This window comes from Balaenoptera ricei, chromosome 3, assembly GCF_028023285.1.
Source record: "Balaenoptera ricei isolate mBalRic1 chromosome 3, mBalRic1.hap2, whole genome shotgun sequence".
Lineage (NCBI taxonomy): Eukaryota > Metazoa > Chordata > Mammalia > Artiodactyla > Balaenopteridae > Balaenoptera > Balaenoptera ricei.
The window spans coordinates 75,949,767-75,977,049 of NC_082641.1; the positions used below are offsets into that span (position 1 = coordinate 75,949,767).

General features: G+C 37.7%; 2 protein-coding genes across 3 annotated transcripts in view; both read right to left on the bottom strand.

Annotated features, from left to right (window-relative positions):
- Positions 1-27,283, bottom strand: part of ARB2A (ARB2 cotranscriptional regulator A) — a 416,169-nt gene that overhangs the window by 85,115 nt on the left and 303,771 nt on the right. The gene's annotated exons all lie outside the window — the stretch shown is intronic.
- POU5F2 (POU domain class 5, transcription factor 2) lies at positions 21,956-22,970 on the bottom strand. Its single transcript, XM_059919388.1, is given in 2 exon segments — positions 21,956-22,034; positions 22,036-22,970. Coding segments are annotated over 2 exon segments (1,014 nt in total).

A 27,283-nucleotide genomic window follows, 5' to 3' on the forward strand; every position in this document is an offset into this window, starting at 1 on the left:
AATACAATTCAGTTAAAACATTTCTGCAAGGGGCCAAAAATGTCCAGTTATCTATGACCTGGCTTCATTTATCCCATAGTATTATATACAGCTACAAAACCCACCTGAACTCCTGCTTTTAGGTGGCATTTATGTCAATTAATTTACATTATTTATTAATGAGGTCACCTTCCCTCACCACGGGGGCCAAGTTTGGCCAAAGGAGCTGGCCGTGATGCCCAATGAACGTTCCCTCGTGCCTCAGAAATCGTGAAAGGCCCTTCGATGTCTGCCTCTCCAAAATCTACAGCTTAAATGTGATTTTTCAGCTCACTGTAACCACAACATAAACTACATTGCATAATAACAAGCTTGTAGAATATTCATGTTATTTATGAGGGACTGACCTAAGATTAAAAAAATTATAGTTAATCTTTGGTCCGAACCTTCCGCTCCTTCTCCATTTAAGTTAATTCCACACAGAGTGACTGTTTATAGCGTGTGTCACTGGGGAGCACTAAGATTCTACCCTTCAGAATTTTTTCAGAGCACGAAATATCAGGTACAGAAGCTTACCAATATGGGGTATGGCTTATGGCTCCATATATTCTCCTGGTCAACTGCAAACCTTACTCAGGAGAATCCTCCTAGGGAGTTTTCCCAGCAAATATGACTTTGAGGAGATAGCCTTGATAAGTACATTAGTTAATCTTTATGGTTCTCTATCCCATTAGTCACATCACTACACGAGAGTTACACCAACTACAGACAGTAAAATCATCTTACATATTAATCTCCCATATGACACATCAGATTCCTGTATCAAGAGCTCCTGTTTCAAATTAAAAAGTTAGGTTCTTGCCCATATATATATATATATATATATATATATATATATATATATATATATATATACACACACACACATATATATATATATATACACACACACATATATATATATGAAACCACAATATTCCATCTAACTATAAAGAAATTCCATTCTTCCCCTAATGAATTTTTACTATCTGTAAAAGTGAACCAAGAGGATTTTACTCTTATTATATGGATACTGAAATCACCTTGGTTTACTCTGAAAAATGAAAGAATGAAAGAGTATGAATACACATATTTCTAAAATGTGTGTATAATCAAAAGAGGATTTCAGAGAAAAGTACAAATGTGAGGACAGCAAAAAGAAAAAAGTAGTCCATGAATGTTCAGCACTTATGGGTAAAACTTAAGCAAAAACTATAGCTAAAAATTTTTTAAAAAGCACCGTTAAGTCTTTTTATTAGTTTAAAATTTATCACAAATATAGAACTGCCTTCTGCTCCAATCCCCTTAAGTCATCTTGTTAAATTTTGTCACAACATGTGTTACTGTAGTTCTACACTTTTACCTTTGCACTTTGTAGTGTGTAGCAGAGCAACATAATTAACCACTGCTAGGTAGTGTTTACGTTAGTTCTCAAAAGGTTAAGAAGCTGATTATAGCTAAAATCAGCTTTGCCTGAGGCTTCAGGGGCTCTGTGTAATCAAATTAGACAAGCAGGGCACAGTGTCACCTAACACAAACCAGTGGCACTTTCTTCTTTGCTCTGACCCCTTCCGCTCCCCCCCTTTTTTTTATTAGGGGAACAACTCACGCTTTGTGCTTTTACCAGATAATTTTAAAAGACTTGTTTCTAATAAATTTGACATGCAATCTCATAAGATGTCCACCTGTTCAAAAGTACTGAGAGCAAGTAGAGAAATTTTTGAAAAAAATATTTGAGAAAAAATCTTGTTAAAAAGAAGTCTACATTTAGAGAGCTTGAGGTGTTTTAAAGAAAGTATTTTCTTAAAAGGCAGGTGACAACACGATCACATGTACATGATGTTACGAACATTTCCTAGCTTTGGACAGACTGTCAGTTTTGTTCTGCAGAAAACCACATAGCGGTTTATCTGCTTCCAAGAGAACTCAGAGAAGTTTATAAACCTGATAGATAACACATGAGCATTTCTAAGAAGCCATGGGTAACACACTCTGCTGAGTTATAGCTCATCCTCTCTCCATCTCTACTCTTTGAAGTCAGGCAAGACGAACTGTATAATGGACGCATTTAAGGAGGAGGTTTAATAAGGTGAGGAGAAGAGCACACCAGCCCTAGTTCAGAGACTCCCTTTCCACAAGGTGCTAAATTTAAATGCAGTAAGAAGTATCAGTCAAATCCAAATCGTGCTACCTTTGAGCCTAAAGGGAACAAAAGAATGAACACTAGATATTTTAAAAGAAAAGCAATGGAAAATTTAAATAAAATCTAGAATCTTGTTCTTAAAAAATTTATGAATCATTATTGAAACTATATTTGACTTCAAACTTTTGGTCCAAATGCTACATATTTATTACTGTGCTTGAAATATAGAAACAAAATGAATGTAAACATCCTACACATGAGTGATCAGGAGAATATGAGTGTTGCTAATGATTTATTCTGGGCAATAAAATCAAAACTTGTTATTTTAATTGATTATGTCATAAAGAGTTCCTGGAGAAGTCAAATCTTGCTATTTGCACAGTCAGACAATTTCTGCTAATCCAGCAGTACTTAACAAATTCACATGTGGTTAGCTTGTCTTGCTGTAGCTGTATATCACATTTCTGTGCTGCAAGCTGTGCAAAAAAAATCAATATGCCAAGTTTAACAAAAGGACAGGAAACATGATGTTCTCCTATATTTCCAATGAACCTCAAATGACTCTGCTGTTCATACTCAGTGCAATTTATGGCAGCGAAATGTATTCTTCAATGAAAAAAATCTACAATGGAGTGAATTATATAAATTCAGAGCTGAAGTTCTGCCTTATTCCATAATAACAATTTATTTAGAAGATTCTGACATTCTGATTCAATGTGCACAGTACAATCAGCCATTCACAAGGCGTATTTTATTTTTCTTGATGAAGGCTAAAGTATATTCCTTAGCCCAAATAAATATATGCTGCCTATCTATGGTAATACTTTGATATACATATTTAATTTAGGTTTTGGAGACTTTTTTCCACGATCTCTTTTCACATGTGAAACACAGGATGAGACAGTATCTATTTGGCAAATGCTTTAAATTATAACACTAAGGACAAAAAGCTCAGTGGGTCCTGAGCTACTGCATTGGTTAATTGATTCTAGATTTTAACATCTTCTTTTACTGCCGCAGAAATACACTATGTGTGGAAGTAGATTAGGACGAAATGTTAAGAATGAGGTAGGAGTGGTCATGACCAATAGGTCAGCACAGAGTGGTGCCACTTCTGCCTTCTCAAGTCAGTGATGTGGAACTAAATGTGGCAAAACAACCAGTAAGCTGGACTTCAGCCAAAGGAATCAGAACTGTTGCCACAGTTGCCTGTTTTTTTTTTTTTTTTTGTAGTTGTTGCTGCTGGTATTTTTGGTTTTGTTTTTTAATTTGAGTAAAAAGAGAATTGGCTTTAGGAATCTTCAAAAGGGCCATACACAAAGAAAAATAAGGAAGCTAAACAATCCACAATTACAGAGGAATTCACTTAAACATATGGAAAATTCTTTGGTAATTTCTCTTCATTCCAATGAACAGCAGTAAATGGATTAATGGCACTTAGCTGGGACAGCATGTCCGTCATGAGAACTGAAGGTATAAACTGTTATACACAACACACTCAGAAGATCACACTTATCTCTAACTTTCTACTAATGTGTGATTTGTAGGACAAATTTCATTCATAGATTAATATACTATTTAAAAGAGGATGGGCATTAAGTTCCCAATCAGAAAATAACAATGTAATGATTTTAAGTGTTGAATAATATTAATGTTGCTATAAATAATCATTTCAGTAAAATTCATATTCCTATTTCAAAACAGAGGATACAACATGGCCCAGAATACTGATAAGAAGTTTTTGTATGGTTATTTAGAAAACCCAGAGTACCAGAGCTTGGGAAAAAATATACCAAGGTATACAAATCATAATTTAATTGTGTATTGAAGTAGACTCTTTAAAGTCTGCAATCACAATTAATAGTCATATATAAACCCCAGTTAATTGTATGGCCCTGGTATATAACCCACTCCCAGGAGATGAGAGAATTAACATTTTTGGAAAATGCTTAATTATTTTCACAACAACAAAAAAGGATCTATCCGTTTTACTTCTGGAGAACGGCTTACTGAGAAAAACTGCCTTAACATGTTATTGGTTTTTGGTTTAAATGGCAATTCAAATTATTTTTCCACATTTTTCATCTTTATAGATTTAGTATTTTCTAGCTTTTTCTCACCTCTCTATATGTTCTTTGGTAGTACCTCTTTCCTCTTTACTGGAAGCAGCTCTTAATGAGATTTCTCTACCACTTTATTGCCAATAAATCAAATCTGCGGATTCACTTCTGACGTAAACGCCTGTTCTCTGCTCTTGAGGCAACACTGCCAGGTCTCTCTGTGATGTCTTCTTTAGACCGCCAATCATCTCTTTCTACTCAAAAGGAGGGGTCCAACTGCACTTTTTCTAGCACTATTTCATTTCTCCCGTGTCGCTGGTATCTTCACTTCTTATCTGCCCACACAGGAGTTTACTTCATTACTTTTATACACCTCAAAATGTCGGAATCTTTACAAAATTATCCCGAGTTTTCTCCCTGCTATTATCTAGAGGCCAGAATAAACCAGGTGTTGCAAACTGAAACATTTGGTCTGTCTGAATTCTTGGGCTATGGAGAGCGTACTTAATTCAGCCTTAATCAAGGCACTAAGAGAGAATCTCAGAGCTGGATAAGATTATGAAAATCATCTACCTGCCTAATAGTTAAAACAATGAGAGATCCTGAGAAATTCAATAACTGGCCCAGAGCAACATATTGGTTAGTGACGCTGACCTTTCCATACCCACATTGTGCTTTTTTTAGTCCCCTGCAATTATTATGCTCTTCAAACAGAATTGAAGTTAAAATTTTAACTTCTCATTTTCCTACCTGTTTTGTTCCCTTCCTTTAAGGAATGCAGATATAAAGATCCTTTGGTTTCTATTTCTAGCACTCTGAAAATCCATTTGGGTTCCTGGTCTTTAAAAAAGCTCCCTTTTCCATTTTCCTTATGCCCTCTTTTCTGATCATTTTAGAGTAGGTTCCTCTCTCTCTCGACCTTCAACACTAGAAGAGAGGTGCATCATTTTGTTGTTTGCCCTTACCTACTTAAACCACCATGCGCCCCCTTCTTTTTCAAATCCCTTGGAGATACCCGTGTATGACACTTTGTAAAATCCATCTAACTACTGGACTGCAGACAACAGCTGCATGCTACTACCATCACTTAATCTTCAACTTTATTTCTTCATATCCTTTAATTTTTAGAAACAAAGAACTCTAGAACTGAAATAGGTATTAAAGATTCTTTAATCTCTCCTAAATGTAAGAATTCCTCCCATCGAATTACTGACAAGTGGTCATTGAGCCTTTACTTGAATGCTTCAAAAGATGGAAAGCTCATTAGTTTACAATGTAGTCCATTCCATTTCCCAAAGAATACAATCATTATATTGAGCTTATTTAATTCCCGTAATCCACAATCAAAGCTTCCATCATTAAGTATTCAGGATGTCGTATATGGTTTGGGGTTGAGAATAGCTAAATCATTAAGTCTTCTGTGAGTCCTTTGGTGCCGTCACTTTAAGATCGGCATGCTGTCTACCAGATTTCAAGAGCTGCTCCCCCTGCCTCCTACCCCATGGTACTGAATACCTACCATCAACTTTACCAAATTATTCGAGGAAAATAATTTAAAATTTTTATCTGGGCCATTTAAAGAAAAATTGAAAATCTTCCGCTGATGCTAATTCTACACTTCTCAAGAAACTGGCCTGTATAATATTTTAGTACCTACTTGGTTATGAGTATGGCAGAAGCTCTAACTTTAACATATTAACTTTTATATTGCTGGAAAACTATATGTCCATGAAAACTTTATTATTATTATTATTTTTTCACTAGAGAAAGCATGTGTTTCCAAGAATTACATTTCAGGCATTTATGATGGACAATCCATGTTTTAGACTTCATTCCTTTTAACTTCATTGATTTACAAGGCCAAGTACCGGACTCACCTTTTAATATTTTATTTTGTGAACCTAACTAAAGTGGCAGGCGTATACACAATCTTACCTACATGTGTATGTTATACTTTTGAAATAAACATAATGAAGAACATTATATGTTTAATGTGAACATAGTCTAAGGCCTTGTGGTAAAAGGCATAATTTTGGGAAAAGTGAATAAATAAATAAATATGGTCTATTTTTTAGTGGTAAAATCCTGAAAGTAAGCAAATATGCTAACTCTTTGGGCTGGTTTAACTTTGAGATTCATGTAAAGGGTAGTTTTTAATTTGACAGGTTTGGAAAAGGGGAAGGCGGGAAGCAGAGGGGTGGATCCTAGCGAGGCAGCTCTGTAAGATGAATTGCTATTAGGGCAGAGCGGCTGGTTACAGTAATAGCTGGAAACCATAAGTGTTACAGGCTTTGAAGTCAGTTCAGCTTTGATGTCTTACTCTCATAGTTAATCGTAAGATAGTATGGAAGAGGAAAAAAATAAGACTTTCCAATACTGTCCGTGGTGCCACTGCTTAGGAAATCCTAGCATGAAAAAAGACTGGTGTCTGTGTGAACTTTAAGTAGCACAAGTTTGCTCTCTATTTTGAAAAAGTTTTAAATTACTGATGTGACAATTAAAATTATTTGTTAGTTTGGGGCAAGCACATGGATATGCAAAAACATTCTTACATTTGTCTTTAGAACATGTGAATCAATCGATGGTGAACATGTATTAATGATGATTTGGGGTTGTCACTATGCTAACTACTACTTAGATCAAGTTATACGTATTTGGTTCCCAATCTTGAGGAATTTATCAGCTGAGGACTGAAAACCCTGCCTCGAAGGAACCTTAGGCATCATCTAACCCAAGACTGAAGCCCAGAGAAGCTGGCTTGTTTTGAAAACAAAACATGAAACTGCTAAGTACACCCACACATACACATAAATTAAATAAATGAAGACCAATAGATAGATTGAAATGAAGGGATAAGAGCATCTTGTGAATTTTTGCCTAGAATAAACATTATTGGAATTTCATGTTTAGACAGAGTATTGTGTCCCTAAATCCAGTCATTTTTGTAAGACTTTTATGCATTTTGCCATATTCACAAACTACCAGTACTACAAAAATACCTAGTATTTTCTTTACATCAATTCACTTTTTCTATTTGCCTAGTCCAAAGCAATAATATCCATTAAAAAGGCTTCATGTGTTATTCATATCTTTTGCTAACATATATTAGAATAAACAAATAACTACTAAAATAAAAAAACAGTTCATCCACAAACCACCAGTAATACGTATATAAAACACTGAGATGGAGGACTCAAAGGAAGAATATATCCTAGTTATTTCTTGTGGTACTTAAATGAGAACTATGATTTTTAAGTCTGTACTCCTTAAGTTTTAGATGCTATGTGTCCAGTGACCTATGATAACCTGAAATTTAAATTTTCTTTTCTTTAGGTTCATGTGGTTTGATGCTCCCCACTTTAAAACTTTGTTTAGTTATTGGAGCCTGCCTCAGCTTACTTCATGAGTAATAAATAATCTATAGTTTAAAAAAATCTATAATACATATGATAGTAATGATAGTCTGAGACCTAGGTAGTAACATAAAAACGTTGAAAGAGAAAGTTTCCTTTATGACTCTTTCTTCATAGTGCTTATTGCTTTAAAAGAAAAAAAAAACACCTTCTAGGTACAGAAACAATCTTACAGGCATGACTTTACTGGGAAAAGGAAAAGAACAATTAAAGTTCTATGGCATTCCTCTTGTTTTTGTGTTGGTATCATGTAATGAGATGCGGAAGAATCCAAAGCCAGATACTAGAAGAGAGGGGTTAACTACACCTCATGAAAACAAAAGGTTATTCCTCTGTTAAGTTCTTACCCTTTAAGTGCATTAGAGTTGACTGTAAACATAAACAAGAGCCACTGGTGGGCAATTAAATTTGAAGAAGTGGCTCATAAAAAGTGGAATATTCAGTATGTATTAGAATCAGTTACACAACATCTGATTTAACAGTTAGATTTTAAGCGTTCCCTTATAATACATGTTAAATGGTCTCAATAAATCATATTCTGTAATGTAGCAAAATGACAATTTCAATGTAGTCTAAGGCTTGTAGGACAAGAACATTAAAGCAAATTAATCTGTAATCCTTTATCTACGTTACAAGGTTGAAAATCTGCAGGCATTTTTAACAAGAACTTTAAAATGAATTTGCCATTCCCAAAGCCATCTCACTAGACAGGAAAGAGAGCTTGGCATGTGACCAATAAATTATGAGAGAGCAACACCTCGGGGTTAGAGGGCACTGATGGCTTCAGCAAATCTCACCAGCTAGGGCAGCAGATTAAGCTGGGGGATAGGGTGCCCTACAACCCTAACCTGCTAATGCCTTTAAATTCTTAAGAATGACCTCTAGTCTGCTCTTTCTTATTAGTTGTTAGTTATACTAATTACAGCTTAACTGGTATTGTTGGTACCAGTTTTTCCCTCAAAAGACATGTAGAGAAAGGTTATCTCTAACAGCTTCCAATAACTTCAGCCAACTTCTGCTGTGCGCATTAGGGGCACTTACCTCCAGCTTTGAATGGGTCTTTTATAGACATCAAAGGAAAGACACTAAAAGCAATGTGTGTTTGTGGATTCTATAAAGCATTTCATGTAGGAAGCTGTAAAAATAAGAACAGTAACTTCTCCTGTGACTAGAACTTTAGAATAGTTTAAAACGAGGTAATTTATTTTTTATGTTTATTTTCAACTTACAGGGGCTGGTGATTTCAAATAGAAGGAGTTAGTTACACCTTAACCACACTAGTGAAGTAAAAATACTTAGCCCGTGAAATACCCTCCAAATTTATAGTATTTAGAAAGGGATAATGAAATTTCTATCATGATCTTTTAGAACTGTTTCAAGTTCAACATTTACATTGATGTTAACCTAACATTATATAGAATTGTGCACAGATTCCAAAGCCCATTTACAAAGATTCAAATACCATCTGTGAAGCTGTAGTAAATTACCCTGTGACATTAATCTTTAAACCAGGCAGTAAATCAGAACAGAAACATACCAAAGAGATTTAAAGCAAGAGAGTCATAACTGAGTTATAGAGATTAATGTAAATAGTTTCACATATAACAGTTGTAGGTTCTCAATATCATGTTGTCTTTGCCTTGAATGAAACATATAAAATTACTTCTAAATGTCAAAAATAAATTATTAATAGCTAAAGGACACCAGTGCTTTTTGTGTATACATATAAAAAAAAAAAAACCCAAACCTGTGAAAATGATGGCTGAGAAGCATTGTTAATCTATGTGTGCTCTGAGTTAAAAATACAATAACAAAACTTCAATTTTATACAATAGACACATTAGGGAGTGTCTATTAATGTTACAAAAAGAAACTTAGTTTTACAAAAGGGAATCTTCATATCAAACCTAGTGTTCTTAAAAGATGCTGACCAACAGAATTTTGACTTAGACGAAACCCTTTAGGAAAATGAAGACACATAATTATAAGAGCGCTGTGTGTCATCAAACCCAAAATGCCACTGATGTTAAGAGTCATCATTACTCCAAGTACCACTTAGAAAAAACACTGCCAATTAAGCTATGACACAATGCTTTCTTATCACATTGACTGCAAGATATATTTCAACTTTAGGTAGTTAAAATTACATCTTGTAATCACAATGAAATATAATAAATTGACTAGTCTATCAATATATTTAATGAATAAAATTTTTTGTGTGAGAGAACTATCTAATTTTGAAATATAGTCACTAGGTTATATTAAATACTTTTATTGTATATAAAGCATTGAGAGGACATTGACCATACATTTTCTATCTTCTCTGAGGACAGAAGAAGAGGAAGAGCAACTGATGCATTAGTGATTTCAGTTTGCTTGTCTAATTTGTTGATTTACTATTGATAGCAAACAGACTGCAAGAACCTATATTATTTCAATTGGATATAAAAATAATTTATGAATAACAAAATAGGTCCCAGATTTTTATTTTTCACTGCAATTTAAAAAATAAAGCATAATATATTTATCTGTGAGAGTTGAGGGACAATTTTTCCAGAAGTCTAGAACCCTAGTAATCCCCCCCAATTTCTATAAAACAGATTACTACAATAGATTATTATGTGTTAGAAGATAAATACCAAATGAAAGTATGACCAAGAGAGAAATTAAATACTGGGAAAAATAACCCCCAAATACCAGCAGCTCTCCCTTGAAAAGATTAATTTGGTTGTATCAATGGATAAAGTAGGATTAATAGGAAGAACTAGTGGACTGTCTGTGTACGTTCAAGCGTTAAAACTGGCCTATGGTGCAGATGCTATTAAGCTATCTTAGGACATAGGTGAGTAAATGCCACTCTAGGACCCAAAAGTATTGACGGGAGTGAATACCGCTGCAATTAGGCCCTCTGCATAGTGGCACACAGGAATCAGTAACAGCAAAATGACCCAGGGCGAACTATTACAGAATCACAAACTTGAATAACAGTCTGCTGATGGATCAGTTCAAGTGTTCAAAATGTAGAATCTTCTTGTATTTAGTTATCCCACATATTCTCTTCTCTCTGCATCAGATCACATAAGCATCTGATTGTGGCACATACATTAAATCTTCCAAGAACCTAGAGAAACTGACACAACGACAACTGTAGTGGACGTATCCAAAATCCTTCTTTGGGGAAGCACTCTTCAACTCACATAGCCCTTTGTGGGGCTCCCAGTTACAATGTCCTGCCCCAGTGCCAACACCGTCACAGATATGGCTGACCCAGACTGGGTCAATCACAGCCAGTCTGGTCCTACTCCTCAATCTCTTTGGCTTCAGCGCTGAGTTCAGGGATCATCACAGTACTCCAGCAGGACCGATCAGAGTTTTCGCTAAGATTCTTATTTGGATGCTAGAGCTATTCCTCTGGGGTAATGCTGAATAGAAGACGCTGCAACTGCTTGTAGCCACCCTCCTCATCTATGTGAAGAGAGCCCTGTCTGCAAGCAAGAAAGAATGAGGCCAATAGGCAAAGAAAAGTAGAGAAGGAGATGGAGGGACAGTCTTGGTAACAGAGTTTGAGCCCCAGAATCTAGCAGTACCAGAAGTAGATCTAACCCTGGGTTTTCCCATTTACATTAATCAATAAATGACTGTTTTTGTTTTGTTTTCTTTTTTTTTTTTTTTTGGTTTTTTTTTTGTTTGTTTGGTAAGCAGCTTGAACTGGACTTACTAACTTGAAAAGAGTCTGTACTAACACGGTAATTGAAAAGGGCAGATAATATTCTACTCTTTTTTTCCAACTTCTATAAAACGTGAAACTGATACTTATGTGTGCATATTTGAATTCATATATTCATTTGAATCTGTAAAATTACTACATAGTAAATTTTAATAGTAGCATTTTTTTTAATGTTAATACATGTTTAAGGGCAAGAAGTTTCTGGACTATCCATGTAAGTGCTACAGGTAACTGAAAGGGTAAAACAAAGTAATTCATATTGAGTTTTCTAATACTTTAAAATAATGAAGGGAGGAGGGCAGTGGGAGAGGAGAAGTAATTTATTCTCCTGATGTTTTTCTAGGCACAATTAAAAGTAGTTTGCATTTGCTGAGACCACAAAGAGTTTGGTATTGGGGCAAAGTGGCACAGAAACGTACTGGGAAACAAGGGAAAGCTAGCCTAAGACCATGGTTTTGTTGCAGATAATGCCCTGAATATACAATTCACTCATAAACAATTGAGATTTAGGTGTAGCTATTTCTCTTGGTTAAGAAAGCCTTGGACAACAAATGCTTTTCCAGAATGAATTTTCATGTTGCTTGAACTATAACATGTAAACCACTTTAAGAACTGACTGGAAAATAACTGTCATCTGGTATTATGATTCGTACAAGCTATATTCCACTTCAAGTTGAGTTATAAAGAACTCCAATAAAAATGTCTCAGTGTTCTCAAAATAATTACTTATCTCCCACTTTCTAAATATCCTTATCAAATCCCAACATAGTTAACTTTTAGAAGCCTTACGTTTTTAGGCTCTCTGCCTTCTAGCTGTTCTCAGTTGATGGTAAGGGCCTGAAAAGACAATTGCCCAGTGGAATGCCCCAAACGTGAGTCCGCTACCTCAAGCAGACCTCTCAAAATTATTCACCTAACAACTGTTTCCTTATACATACTTTGGGGATTTTCAGAAGTGACCTAAATTCATAAGAAATAGATCTATCAATGCTGGATCCTAATAGATTTTTGGCCTGTCTTCAAAACTTGTCTGCTGAAATAAGCTAAAAAGTGTCACTCAGTATTCAAGGACAAAGCAAGGGTGTCAAGACTTATGCATTTATTGATGGCTTCTGACACTGGTGAGTTTGCATGATTTGGGAAAAAAATTTAATCTTGTTCAACATCTACATTGGTGCTAAGGACTCATTTTAGAAAGTTTTGTAAAGATTACTATATATATTAAAGCATTTCAATATTCACAGATGGAAGCAACATTGGACTTAATAACTGAAGATCTATAGGCCTTAAATTTTATTTAAAAAAGCATTATTAAGCATTGCATTGCTCTTTATGCCTTGCTAAGTACTTCTCAAAAATTCTTATGAGAGTTTTTGCTTGCTTGTTTGTTTTCTGGTTCTCAGAGTGACTCTGTACAGGAATATTTCAGTCATCTTTACTTCATATGAGGATAAAACACAGATGGATTGATGATTTATCTTAAGTCAGCTGCTTGTTATGCACACTTACTGATCTCTGTCCCTGGTATCATGCCAGGCACTCTCTTGCATCTGGAGCCATGGGCAGGGACAGAATGACCATGTTCCATGACAGTCAACAAGGTTTCTCATCAGATTTTTTTTTTTTTGCGCACAAAGGCAACTAACTTAAGACACTGTCTTTGGTGTCTGATGGTTTTTTCAGTTAAACTCTTCCCTGTGTTTCTTACGATACTGCAATAAACATAAAGGTTCTGATTAACAGCTTTGTATCAATAAGCCTAGTGGAGACAATGACTCTTGAGAAAAATAGGACAGTGGATCTGCCAACCATTAATTTTTCTAGATTTGCTGATCAGTAGTACAAAGGCAAACCATCTGGAAGCTTTATGCCAGTACAAAATTATTTTATTTCCTGGAAGAAAGGCCTTCAGAACCTTGGATCTTAGTATTAAAACTTAGGCTATTTACTTGCTGTAAGTCAATATAAGAACCAGTCACCTGAAGAATGATTGTGTGTCTTAAATGACAACAACAAATCAACAGAGGTACTACAATTAAAGAGATTATCTCTTGTGTTGTTCAATGTCTCCTTAAGATTGATATATTCATCTTTAAATTTAATGTTGAGAAAATATTTTTCTCAATGCATTTTGAAAGATTCATGTAATTAGCTTCACGTACTGAGAACTATGTAACTTTTTGCTCTGGCTATCAGAATTTTAGCCACTGCATTTAACTCTCAATTGCAGTAACTAATCACAGCCTAGATTTCTAGTCAAAAGCAAGTCCTTTCACTTTTTCTCCCATTCTTGACTTTTGTCTCCCCCATCCCTCTTCTCACACCCTCCACTTAACAACTCCTAGTTATCTTTCAAGTCTTACTTAGCTCCAGTGGTCCCTGCTCTTAACGGGACAGGTACCCCCCACTGAGTTATGTGCTCCTTCCTCTGGGTTGTTCTTTTGTCCTTTCCTCTAACCCTGGCCATGGATGAGGTGATCCTTGATTTTTCTCACTCCTTTCCTCTACTCAACCTATGTGTACCTATGTGTCTAATTCTGATCTTTAGTGCCTAGCCCTTAACAGGCGCTTAGTAGACATTTAACCACCAAGGAAGTATAGGGTATAATAAGAATTATACCCTATACTTATAAGACTGTGAGGATGTAGAAGTGGAGGAAAAACAGGAGTTGGTTTGGGGCCACAGCAAAGATTTCTGGGAGATGGACCAAAGCTGGATGCTGAGCATTATTCCTTTTGCTTGCCATGTTCTGGTGTAGCACCTTTGATCTACATAGCTCATATTTTACAAAATGTATTTAAAATATGAATATTAGTATGTACATGCACATGTTTTTTTGAAGAGCAAGTGAGAAACCAAATCATTGCTTTATTTATACTTTCAAAATTTAATAATATTTGCAAGAATATTAGCAGCATAAAATATGTGCAGTCAGATAATATAATTTAATGTACATGCATATTTGTGATTAGGACAGGTAGAGTTTTATGGGTGAGTCTTAGAATGCATATGGAGGTAAACATGCTAATGATTTATAAGATGTTCCACTGAGTAAATGGAATCATTGTTGTCCTCATTAAAACAATGATAGAAAATTTATACGTGCTTTTTAGTAGAAAGTGGTATTTCATTTACATGTGGTTTTATTTCTACCGCAGTATCACTGGATCAACTGTGAGAAAATATTTAAATCTCACAAATTCAAGCACCTTCTGTTTCCTAAACGTTCACATGGTGTATATATGTGCTCAGAGAATGTTCACCAAATAAACTGTTCACTGACTAATGAAAGAAACTCCGTTTAAAAATAAAAATGATACAATTTTTTTATGGAGTGTGCCATTTCTGGAAACTCAAATAAAAAGGATAAAGATTCTTTCACTTCTCATTTAAAAGCATAACATTCTTGTTAGTATTTTACTTAAAATTTCTTGGCCCGGAAGACAAAAATTTACGGCATTAGATTCACTACTTTAATGATGTGACACAGAAGCAAAAACATTCTTTTCTACCTATGGCGTTGGTATGATTGCCTTTTTAGGAGAGAAAAGAACAACACAATAAATCCCTGTATGGTAAGTCTTTTCCCACATCTTTAGTTTAAACCTCAAAGGTAATACATATTTAGCATGCAGACTGGTACCATAAAAATATGTTTGAAATGTGGTAATCATTTATAACATTTGCATGCATTTAATGACTTATGATTACAGAAAGAATGATTTACATTTCGTATACTGAGAAAACTTACTCAGTGTCTACTTAGATTTAGCAATGCTCTTAAAACCATTTATGAAAACAACCAGTGTCTAAACACTTGCTATCAGCTGTTTTAGCTCTGCTTTTCATAAATATAAGACAATCACAACAAATTAAAGGCAACTCACTTGACTGTCCTGTTACATTAGCTTGAAGAAATTAGTGGCTGGCAATGCTTAGCAGAAAGTGACAGTGCTTTCTCAATAGGCTCACATAGCAATTTTTCTGGGGAAAGTAAGAATCATATCTTTATCAAAATATCCAAATTTTCTTCCTAAGATAATGCCATTCAATCTCACTGATAAAAGTACAATTGTTGTGCTCCTAAAATAGATAGAAATAAGTAGCTACTGTAATTCTTCAGCCCATAAAGTCATTTGTTGGGAGGGAAAAAATGTTATTTTTCTTGAAATTTTCTGATGAGTTACCCTGGATTGGTGATATTACCTCTGTGAATGACCTAGAGACAGAACGCAGATCTGGGGCTGCCCGGCTCCACGGCTAATGCTCTTTCCTTTCCATCACACGCCTCTTATTTAACTCCTTGGCAAGAAAAAATAAACAAGTCTCTCTGGGTTCCTACATCCTCCCCCCACAGCACCCACCTCTATTTTCTATCAGGAGTGGTAGATGTCACAGGTTGAATTGGGTTCCCCCCCTAATTTATATCTTGAAGTACTAACCCCCAGTACCTCAGAATATGACATTATTTGGAGATAGGGTCTTTACAAAGGTAATCAAGTTAAAATAAGGTCATTAGGGTAGTCTCTAATCCAATATGACTTGTGTCCTTATAAAAGGGGGAAAGTTGAACACAGAAAAATGAATAGAGGAAAGACCATGTAAAGAGACAGTAAAGAGAAGATAGCCACCTACAAGCCAAGGAGAGAGGCCTGGAACATATCCTACCCTCACAGCCCTGGAAAGAACCGACCCTACCCATACCTTAATCTTGGACTTGGAGTCACCAGAACTGTGAGCCAATAAATTTCTGTTTCTTAAGCCACTCAATCTGTGGTACTTTGTTATGGCAGTCCTAGCAAACTAATACAGTAGGTTTTGGACAGAAAAGCTAGAGTTCAATGAAGAAATAGTATGAATGAAGGCAGGACTGGGCTTGCATTTGGGAGAGACAACTGCGACCACAGCAGGAGATCAGGAAGGAAAGGTTTAAGTGGTAATCACAGTATGAGGAACAATGTCACCCTCCTCTGTCCATTCCCATCCTCTATATCCTTGTGGCCTCCATATTCAATCTGTGGTACATTGTTTTGTTCTTATTCATGGAGACTCATACAATTATTATAGGCTAGAAACAACTTCAGAGATCATTCCTTTCAATTATATAACATTATATGGGTTTTCAGAAAGTCTTTACCTAAATCCTTCAAATCAAAACCTTATCATCTGTTCCCTTACCTAGTTGTTATTTGACAGCTAAGGAAATGAACTTTATAATTGTCTTCCAATTATTACAATTCCAAAAGTCATTTCCCAATGTTAGATAGTATGTTTTCTAGCAACTGAGACTATTGTCTTTTTCTGTTCTTTCATTTATTCAGTTTTGGCTATCGATTGATGAGCACGATTTCACTGTGTGAAGTTTCCTAGGATGCAAAAGAGCGATTTATGAGCTATAAATAAAGCCCAGACAAGGTACAGTGAAAACACAATGGAGAGAAAAATTATTGGGTGCCTACTGTATAAAAGGGAAGTCCTAGGGGTTTCTTTTTATATAACCTAATTTTATCTGTTTATCAACTCTCTCACCCTGTGGATTGCTAGACATATTTCACAGATGAGAAACTGAGGCTGAAAGAAGTCATTTCAAGTAACAGAGATGGTAGGTTACTGAGCTGAGATTTGAACCCAGAAAAGCCTGTCTTCCAAACTATGCCTTGGCTATGGGGCCATACTTCCTCTGGCTTAGAATATTTGTTAACAACTGATGTTATCAGAGGCAATACTCCTGTAACAGGAGAACTACAACTCTAAATCTAAATGAAGACCCCTGATACCTGACACCCCATCATATTTATCATGAGTTGTCATCACATGCTTATTTGTTTACTGTGGACACCTCAGCATACTTTAAGCACCCTGAAGGTCAGGATGAGCCTCTTTTGGTCACCATTGCATCTTAAGCACCTAGGGCACAACCTGTTATATAAGGTACTCAATTAATATTTGTTGAATGGCTACATTAACAAATAATTGAATCTAGCTTAAATTTTAATTAGGCTGCTGTTACGAGCTGAATTTTATCCCACAAAAATTTATATGTTGAAGTCCTAATCCCTAGTACCCCCAAATGTGCCCTTATTTGGAGATAGGATCTTTACAGAGATATTTAAGTTAAAATGAGGTCAGTAGGGCAGCCCTAATCCAATGACTGGTGTCCTTCTAAGAGGAGGGAATTAGGACACAGATATGTACACGGGGAGACAATGTCAAGAGACAGGGAAAAGGAGGCTGTTTACAAGCCTGAAACAGAGATCCTTCCCTGATAGCCCTCAGAAGGAAGTAACTCTGCAACATCTTGATTTCAGACTTCTAGCATCCAGAACTGTGAGAAAATAAATTTCTATTCTTTGAGCCACCCAAGCTGTAGTACTTCGTTATGGAAGCCCTAGAAAACTAATATGTGATATATTGAAACTAATTCTCTTTCAGCAAAAAGGTGTATGTTAAGATTTGCCCACTACTCAGTCAATGATATCCAAAGCTTTACAGCTGTTCCAGGAGCATTATCATCCATTCTAAGACAACAGTTCAACTTAATGCATCTTATACACTGCCCTGGCCAGTTCTGAAAGAAGGTCTATACCATGCATCCCAGAAGGAAGACTAATTATTAAACAATAGAGTTACTACTTTGGCAAAGAAGAAATGATATGTTAAACAGCTTGTACAGATTTAGAAGAGAACATTGATTTTAAAATCAATGGAAGGCCTCAATTTTTCCTTTTCTGACCATAGTCTTTGGCAGGCAGTCAGTAGAAGAGTCAATAGCGATAAGTGAAGTTGGTTTGCATTTCGAATTTTGTTGGAAGCTGGGGGAAGGAAACCTAAGAAACGCAAGTTCAGTGCCAAAGTAGCTGATTTTGCCGTTAGGAGAATTCACAACAAGGCTCACAGCTAAAAAGTGAGGTGGCAGAGCAGCAGCCCAGCATACCTACCCGTTGGGTTCTTTTCTGGAGGCAGCCCCTTAGGTAAACCATACAGTCTCCCAAAGCTTCTTGTCACGTTTCTCTTCACTGGTGTAACCACGATAACGCTAATGCCTTGTTTTAAGGATTCTACAGGGTATTGGGGTAGATTTACTTCATGACAGTTCATCTTTCAATTGGCTGGGGCTAATTGTAATCACAGGAACTGACCCACCTTCAAATCTAAAAATCCACAGATCTCATTTATATTCATTTGGTTTCTTCAAACATGACAAGTAGGGAGAATTCTACCGTGATGAAACCAGGATTTTGATATTTTCAAATGCTTTTTTAAAACTGAAAAGTAAACATCCAGGAACATGAAAATGATTTGGGCTTATATTATATTCTAAATGTAGGTTAACTACACTGAGGTATATAAACACTCTAATTGTAATTGTAAATTACCATGTTGTGCAGGAAAACAGACATATGGCAGGTATCTTCATTCACTGAGCTACACTACAGCTCTTTAACATTAATGGACATCTGATTAAAAAAACCCTAATTTTTAGCAATGCCTTTCCAACTGATATGTCCCAATACTCCTCTGTTTAGAGAATTGCCTTTCTTTTACAGAAACTACAAATCTGACTAAAAATGAAAAGGCCAGATTTATTATTCTAAAATATTGTTTTATAATGAGAAATTACCATTTAGAGACAAGAAAGACTAGAAGAATGAATATTTTTAGGAATCCTAGATTTTCTGGAGTCTTCGTTTAGATATAGTTCTTGGATTTTTAAACTGTGTAATACATACAGCAAATTTTTAAAAAAATCACCAGTAATACCTATTATATATATTTTTTCCTGTAATATACCTTTTTCCTTAAAAAATAAAAAAATGACATCATATAGTTTAATAAATTGTTTTGCCTCACTCAACAATCTTTTCTGAACTGTTTGTCAATTTTTACCCTATATGGTGTTCCTTTTTATTTATTTAACCCTTTGTTGAATGTTGTTTCTAACTTTTCATTGTTAAAATTTTTAAAAAATGCTGTGATATCACCCTTATCACTAAATTTTTGCATACATATAACAATTATTTTCTTATAAACATTATTTAAAAGTTGAAATGATGGGCCAAAGGAAAAGCACATTTTAAAAACTTCCCATATGAATTACCCAATAGCCTTTCATGAAGGTTGTACCAATTTACATGACCACAGATGGAACAGCCAAATACTTGTTTCTTTTATTTTGTTCATCACGACCACAACACTGTGTTCAAATTATTGTAGTTTCATAACATCTGGTAGAACAAGGCCCTAACGCTTTACCTTCAAAATTTCCATATTTCCCCAAGTTTCATTCTTTCAGTTTAGAATCACTTTGTCAAGTAATACTCCCATATTTCACTAGGATTTTATTGGAATGGAATTGTAGTTTTCATTGTAAAAACATTGTTCTACATAGATAATACAATTTTGTACCCTAAAAAGAATTCATAAATGGATTCTGCCAAGGAAATCAGTACTGTTTAGTAAGTACTATTTCTAGAAGAAAGTACTATTTCTAGAAGAAAGTCATAAACAAAAGTGGCCATTCTGAAAAATAAATCCCTATGACACAGTTTTAGTATAATAAACAATGATGTATAGTACACACATTTTAAAAATATGAAATAATAGAAAACAGATGCTATTTTAAGAGCAGGATAATGTTTTGGAATAAGGAAGGATCTCCTAACACCTCAAGTTTTCTTAGACAAGAAGTAGGAAAACTTCTAGGGAAGGGAGAAATTGTTCTTTATGATAAGAATCTAATTAAAGTGCCAAGGAATCATAAAAGCACAAGAACAATAAAGGCAATAATCAATACAATATTTGGCCTGAATTTGAAAGACTTATGTAAGAACTGATTCAGGGCCTTTATACTGTACTGGCTAGAGATACCCAGAAAATACAGACTTGAAGAAAACCAGGAATTACCTATTAGTTTTCAAGGGAAAACTCTCAAAAGTAAGATGGCCAATGGGAAGGTGTTGCTTAAATTCTAAAATCGTAGATCTAGAGAGTCATGGTCCCCATTGAAAATGTGATGAAGGCTACCATCACCATCTTTGAAGAAAATGCACATATGTACAAACACGCTATTCTGCTTATACTTCAAAGAGGTTTGGCATCTTCAGGTTAAGAATACCTGCCTTGTCAAAAGGAAATACAAGATAAAGGAAACATTTGATACAGAAATTTTCAGAATGATGGCAAAGATCCCACTGAGTGAGTGGTTGGAATTTATGTTTTTAACTGAGGTAGGGGAAAATCTGGCAAATATTGAAGACTTTGGACTGTTGTTTGGAACCTGCCTCTACTAACTCCTCCCCTGAAATTGTTCTAAGACATGTACCCGTGACATCTTTGTTAGTGAAATGATATAGCTTACTTGATTTATGTTATCTGATCTCTGACATTTGACACTGTTAAACCACTGACAACATACTCTTGGTTTTTTGAAGTTTGGCTCCATTTTCACTAACCTACGTGTCTTGACAGTGCTCTATTTTCAGACATTGACGAGCGGAAGAAATACACATTGGAAGAAACCAGAAGAAACTAGAAAAAAGCAATTAATAAAAATAAGGGCTAAAATTAAATAATTAGGAAATAAAAACAGTAAATAGGATTAAAAATAAAAAAACTTGTTATTTGAAAATACCTGTAGATAAATTCTTTGTAAGACTGATTAAGGAAAAAAGTAGAGAAAAAAATGGACAAGATTAGTAAGCAAAAAGAATACACAGACTCAGATATAATATATGGTGATAGAATTATAAAACCATAAATATTACATGGAGGTGTACGGCAGCAGGTGTGACAACACAGAGGGATTAATGACTTCTGTTTAGTATACGATGACCCATGTTGACCAATGTAGAAGTAGAAAACTGGAAAAGACCAATTTCATGGAAGAGATTGGAACAGTGATTTAAGATGCACCACTGCAAAAGCCACCAGGGAGTTGGATAGTTGGATCAACTAACACAAGTATCCTCTACAAAGCATTTCTGAGCTCAAAAGAAAGTAAGGGAAATTCCCAGGGAATAAACCAAACGGCGCTGGAAAAGTGAATTAGAAAAAAACACATCTTTCAAGAAAAGGGGGAGAACAAGCAAACTCTTGTGTTTCAACAAGGGCTCTGGGTAGGCTCTATGTACTCTTTTCCTGTCCCATCCTCAAACCCTCCCCTGGAGGCAACAATTATCCTGGACTCTGTGTTCACACAAAGTTCTGCTTGGTTTTGATAGAAATAATATACTGACATAGTCTTCTGTGACCTGAGTTTTTCACTCAATATTGTGTTCATTAGAATATCCCTATGTTTACTGATAACCACTAGGAATAAGAGACACAATTACTTTTCAATTAATAAACAGAGAGAAACAAAATATCCAAAACCATCTATGTTTTGGAATGTACGTTAAAGCCAATGCTAGGGAAAAACAACACAGCAGTAAACTTCAACCCCCCTCCCCAAATTTTCCTAAAAGCTCCCATCCCCCGCCCTTACGTATTCTTAACTTCTTTAGACAACTAATGGAGAACTTAATGCTAAAAGCCTTTAAATGAACCCCAGGGACCCGTTTCCCTGGGTTGGACCTCCCCAGAAAGGCAGGCCCCTCAGCTGGAAAGCCTGGGGAGGCTCAGGGTGGTGGCTGGGACAGAGAGGAGGGTTCCTCCCGCAGTGAAAGGGGCAGGGGTACAAAGGTGTAAAGTAGGGTCCCCCATAATGGGGGGAACAGAAATGGAGTCCCGATGTCAGGGGAAAGCACACTGGTCCTCTTGGGAGAGGAGGTCCGACAGTCCCCACCTCCACCAGTGGGGAGAAATCATTGCTTGGCTGACTGCCCATCTTGCTCCGGTTATGGAACCAAACTCGGACCAAGTCCTCCTGCAGCTGGAGCTGCCCAGCGATGCAGCTGATCTGCTGGGGTGTGGGCTTCTGGCACTGCAGGAAGAGATTCTCCAGGCTGCTTCCGATGCGTCTCTCCCTGTATGCCCGTCTGCGCTTCCGAGCCTGCTGCAGGATCGTCTCCATTTTGCGTAAGCCCAGAAGGTTCTCCATGTCCACTTGCTCCAGCCACATCTTCAGCAGCGGTCGCAGCTTCCACATGTTGGCGAGGCTCAACTGCTGGGCCTCGAGGCGGCAGATGGTCGCCTGGCTCAGCGCCTTTCCAAAAAGAGCCCCCATGGCGAACCCCACGTCGGCCTGAGAGTACCCCAGGGTCATCCTCTTCTGCCTCAGCTCCTTGGCCAGCTGCTCCATCTCCTTCTCTGCGGCCGAGGTGTCTTCTGGCAGCGCCAGCGTCGGGATGCACTGCAGGACGAGGCCGGGCCCGGGGAAGGCGACCTCAGAGGGTCTTGGGAACCAAGCGCTCACCCCGCCAGCTCCGACCCGGGGCCGGCAAGGCATCATCTCGTCCCGGAATTCGCACGGCGGGGGACCTGGGGACAGCGGCCACACCTCAGGGCCTGGGCACATCCCCGGCCTGACCCCTGGCAGGACCATCAGCCTGCCGGGGGCCGCCTGGGCTCTCAACCCGATCGGAGTGTCAGCCCGCACCGGCACTGGCCCTGCGGGCCTGTCGCCACCAGTGCCCGGCACGGGGAAGTTTGAGGGCCTGTGTCCGGCCATGGAGTAAGACCGCTCCCGAGCAGGCAGTCTGGTAGAAACCGACGGCTCTCGAGGCTTCAGAACAACCACCAGCCTCGCCCTCGAGCCCCGCCCCCCAGTGGGCTGAGATAGCGGTGTAGGCGGGAGAAACTGAGGCTGAGGGTGTGTATGGGAGCAGGCGGGGAAATCTGGTAGATCCTACTGATGACTGCCTGGTCCCCAGGGTTAAGGGAGGCGCTCCCCTACCCTGAACTTTGCTTCCAACTCCTTCTGAAGTGCAAGTCTCTCTCTTGAGCTTTGCAGCTCCGAGCTGTCTGGGATCCCTTAGTCACTGCGTCCATCCTCTCCCTGAAGGGAACTTAGGTGTTTCCTTTCAGCTCTTCAGAACACTGGTATCTAATCTCTTTCCTCCATGTAATCTGAATGACCGCTTCAGGCTTCACAAATATTTGTTAAATATCTTTATGCCAGTTTTTTTTTTTCTCTTTATGCTACCCCTTCACTCATTAACTGTCCCCTCACTGCTATCTTCATGGTCACAAGTACTGCCAACATCTTTCCACTGCACATCTTCAGTCCCTGTGCCCTAGGAAACCTAAGCATCCCTGCCTGAATTTCTAGTTCACATCAGTTTACTGTCAGATTCTGTCCCCCACCCCTGCACTTTGTCAGCTTCCACCCTCACTGGGGCCAAGTTTCCTGACTAATTCCACGTTTGCCCCACCAGTCCTTCAAGTCCTTTGCTCCCCATCCTACCTCAGCTTCCTGGTCCAGAGTTTCCACATACAACAGAGGCCTGTGTGTTTCATCTTTCTCCCCTCTGGAGACAGGTCTCTGGACTGGCCCCGCCTGCTGTTCCCCACTGAGGACACTCCTTGCAATACCTTACTCACCAACATCAGGCTCCCCTATCCCTGACACCTCTCCCATCAGAGACCCAGGTATCTTAGAATATTTGTCCCTCCATCATGTCCCCGGCTCGGGTAACCAGTCCTAGGCCCTGGATGGAGAAAGCTAAGGAGGGAAGGGGAAGAGAAGATCAGACCTCAGGTTCACAGCTTCCGAGGAGGAGCTTTAGGAAAGAAGAGAGGCCAGTGATCTTGGCTGGATAATCCCAGCCTCCTGCCCTTTCACTCTCCAGCTCAACCATGATGAGGCTCTACTCTACCCACATCTACTGGAACTGCTCTTGATGAAGTCATTGGGGACCTTCCAACTGTCAAATCTGACGGGCTTTTCAAAGTCTTCATCTTATTAAACTTCTCTGCAGTATCTGACAATGCTGACTACTCTTCTTGCGCCTCTGTTTTAAATTCCATGAAACGCTGGTAACAGTCAAACCTGTATTTCAGCCTTGACTTTTCTTTTAGTTTCCAGTCTGTATTTCCCATTGCCCCAAATCAAATTCATTATATGCATTTCTAAGCCTGCCGCTCCTCTAGGTCTCCCTGAGCTGGTTGATGGCATTATCACCCACTCAGTCACCCAAACTGAAACCCAGGAATTGACCTTTCCCATGCTCCGTAGGGCATCAAATCTTCCATTGTGGGTCTCCTGAAACAGCTGAGCTCTATGATCTCTCTAGCCTCATCTTACTGTTTTAATTTAGGCCAAATAATTTCTCACTTGCATTATCATAATAACCTTACAATTGGTTTCTTCTGCGTCTCCTTTCAAGTTTATCTTTCATACCTGTGCTAGAGGTAATTTTCCCCAAACCAAACCAAACCAAAACAAACCTAACCAAACCCAACCAAATGAAAAAAAATCTAACCATGTCATTTTTCTCTTAAATTTTTTCAAAATCTAGCTCCTCTTTCCCCAATCAACAAGGTGGGCATTCAAAATCCTGAGTATGGAACACAGTGTTTTTCACCATCTGGCCCCCTCTTCCTTCCTTTCCCAGCCTCATCTACCACATTCCCCCAAGCTCTCTGCACCTCCAGCTTATTCCATCCATGCTCAGTGAGAATACTTCACTTTGTAATAAAGATGCCACAATTTTCGTGGCTATTATGCTTTTCTTCATGCTGCTCCTTCTATCAGAAACAGCTTCCCCTGCTTGTTGGTCTCATTCTCTCATATCATTCAAGATTCTGCTCAAATGTCACTTCGTTAGAGAAGCTTTCCCTGACCACTCTTCCTAAAACAGCAACCCGTGTCACTCTCTGTTCCCTTTATTAACCTACTTTTTTTTTTATATTAACAGGTACTGCCACCTAATATATAATTATTTATCTCTCTGTTTATTGTTTGTCTCTGTGCTGCCAAGAGAGCAGGGATTTTGCCTAGTTCACCGCTATGTCTACAGGGCCCACAACTGTGCTTGGCTCAGTAAACATTCCTGAGTAAATGAAGTGTGCTGTATTTCCAGTCACCTTTAAGTCACAGTTTAGAGGACACTTTATGGTGAGACCTTCCCCCAGGCAGAGTTAATTAATGCTTTTGTGGCCCCCTCCTTGTACTCGATATATGTTTTTACTGTAACATTTATCAGTAATTATTTATTTTATGTCTCTGTCTTTCCAGCTAGGTACTTAAGGGCATGCATGTAGATGTTATACAGCCTGGAACATAATAGAGCCCTGAATGATACACTGCTCAATAAATGTTTGCTGAATGAGTGAATGAATCCTCACTTCTACAGTCCTGAGAGTGAAGTACATTTAGTTTCAGTTTAACAATGAGAAACTTGACCCTACCAGGTGCCTCTCCATACTTTCTCTCCTGTACTAGAACAGGCCCTTATGTAGATGGGGGTAGTAGTACTATGAGACTAAATTCAACTCAACACTATAGAAAATAAGGTTGTAGAAATGGCCTTGAAGCCATGGTAGAGGGAGAAAGAATCAAGAAATCACTGCCATCTCTACAGGCTGTGTATCTGATTATTTGTTTAATGCCTGCATCTCCACTGCAATCCCGGCTAGGATATATGCTGGTAAAGAGCAAGGTCCTTGTCTGTCTGGCTTATTGCTAGATTCTCAGCACTTGGAACTATACTTGGCACAAAGTGGGAAGTCAAGAGATATCTGTTTAATGTTAAATAAATGAATCTCTGCAGCATTAATGGTGAGAAGACTTCCACATTTGCCTTGGGTTATGCTTTAAGATGATAGTCTATGAAAAACAGTTTGCAATATACAAAATTTCACTGCTATCTATTCTTTCCAAGTATACCTACATGCTGTTTTTTCAATATTACAAAGCAACCAGTGCCTGCTAAACACAATGAAAGGTGGATCACAAAGAGAATAAAAGACAACAATTATATAAGTTAAGGCCCACATAGTGAAACCAGCCCATTTGCAAAAGAAAACCACAGAGAAATGCTTCATAAGTTGTCTAAAAACAATAGATGAGTAAAAATGTTTTTAGTGAATTGGAAAAAGTGAGGAAAGCTTCATTATATTAACTGAGATAAAACACAGTAGCTAAAAACATTTACTAAATTAAAAAGTAAGGGTATATGAACTTGATGGGTTTTAAATTAACTTCGATACTCTCAATTAACGTTGTCTCTGTACTTGGTCGGATCTCATCTGCCACTGTGCCTATCTCCTGGTTTATGTATACGTGTTATTGCAAATAAAACCCCATATTCTTAAGAGAAGTCTTGACACCTCCTTAAAAGTATATTTAATGTGCTATAGAAATGGGGTGATCAGGGGAAAAAAGCAGGAGCATATTTGGTTGGAACAGAAATAGGGATCAGGGAAGGCAGGTGATGGGAATGCCCAAGACAACCAGCACAGTTTGGGCTGGGGCGCTTGAGAGGCTAATCCATCACCTTCAACAAACCCTGAGACCCCTTAGTAAGTGATTAGATTACAATGTAAGAATCAGGCCAGTCTTATCCGTAGGGAATTATAAAGTACGGATAAGAAACACATGGTCCCAGGCCCTGTGTATTTATAACCTAAATGGAGGAGAAGGGAAACTGCCAGGAGAGCAGGACAGCTACACTTGCCCAAAGAGAAGTTAACGGTTTTCTATTATTAGGATCTTTGGAATTAAGAGAAAGTTAAGTTTTAAGCTGAAATACACAAAGCATCAGGATTTGTGAAATTAAGCTCTCCTTACGTAGCTTCTATTCTAAGGTGTCAAAACCAACTGCCAAGATCCCTAATGGTAAGAAGCAGAAAACAGTGGAGGCAAAGTTAATGATAAACGTCCTTGTAGGTCTTGGTTCAAGTTTCATCTCTTTGAAAAGCTTGGCCAATACACTCAGGACTACAGTGATCTCCCTCCTCTCTGAACTTAGTGTCTTTCCACTCAGATACATTGGCTGCCTTATAAAGTTGGCTGGAGTTTCATGTCATAGCTCCCACCCA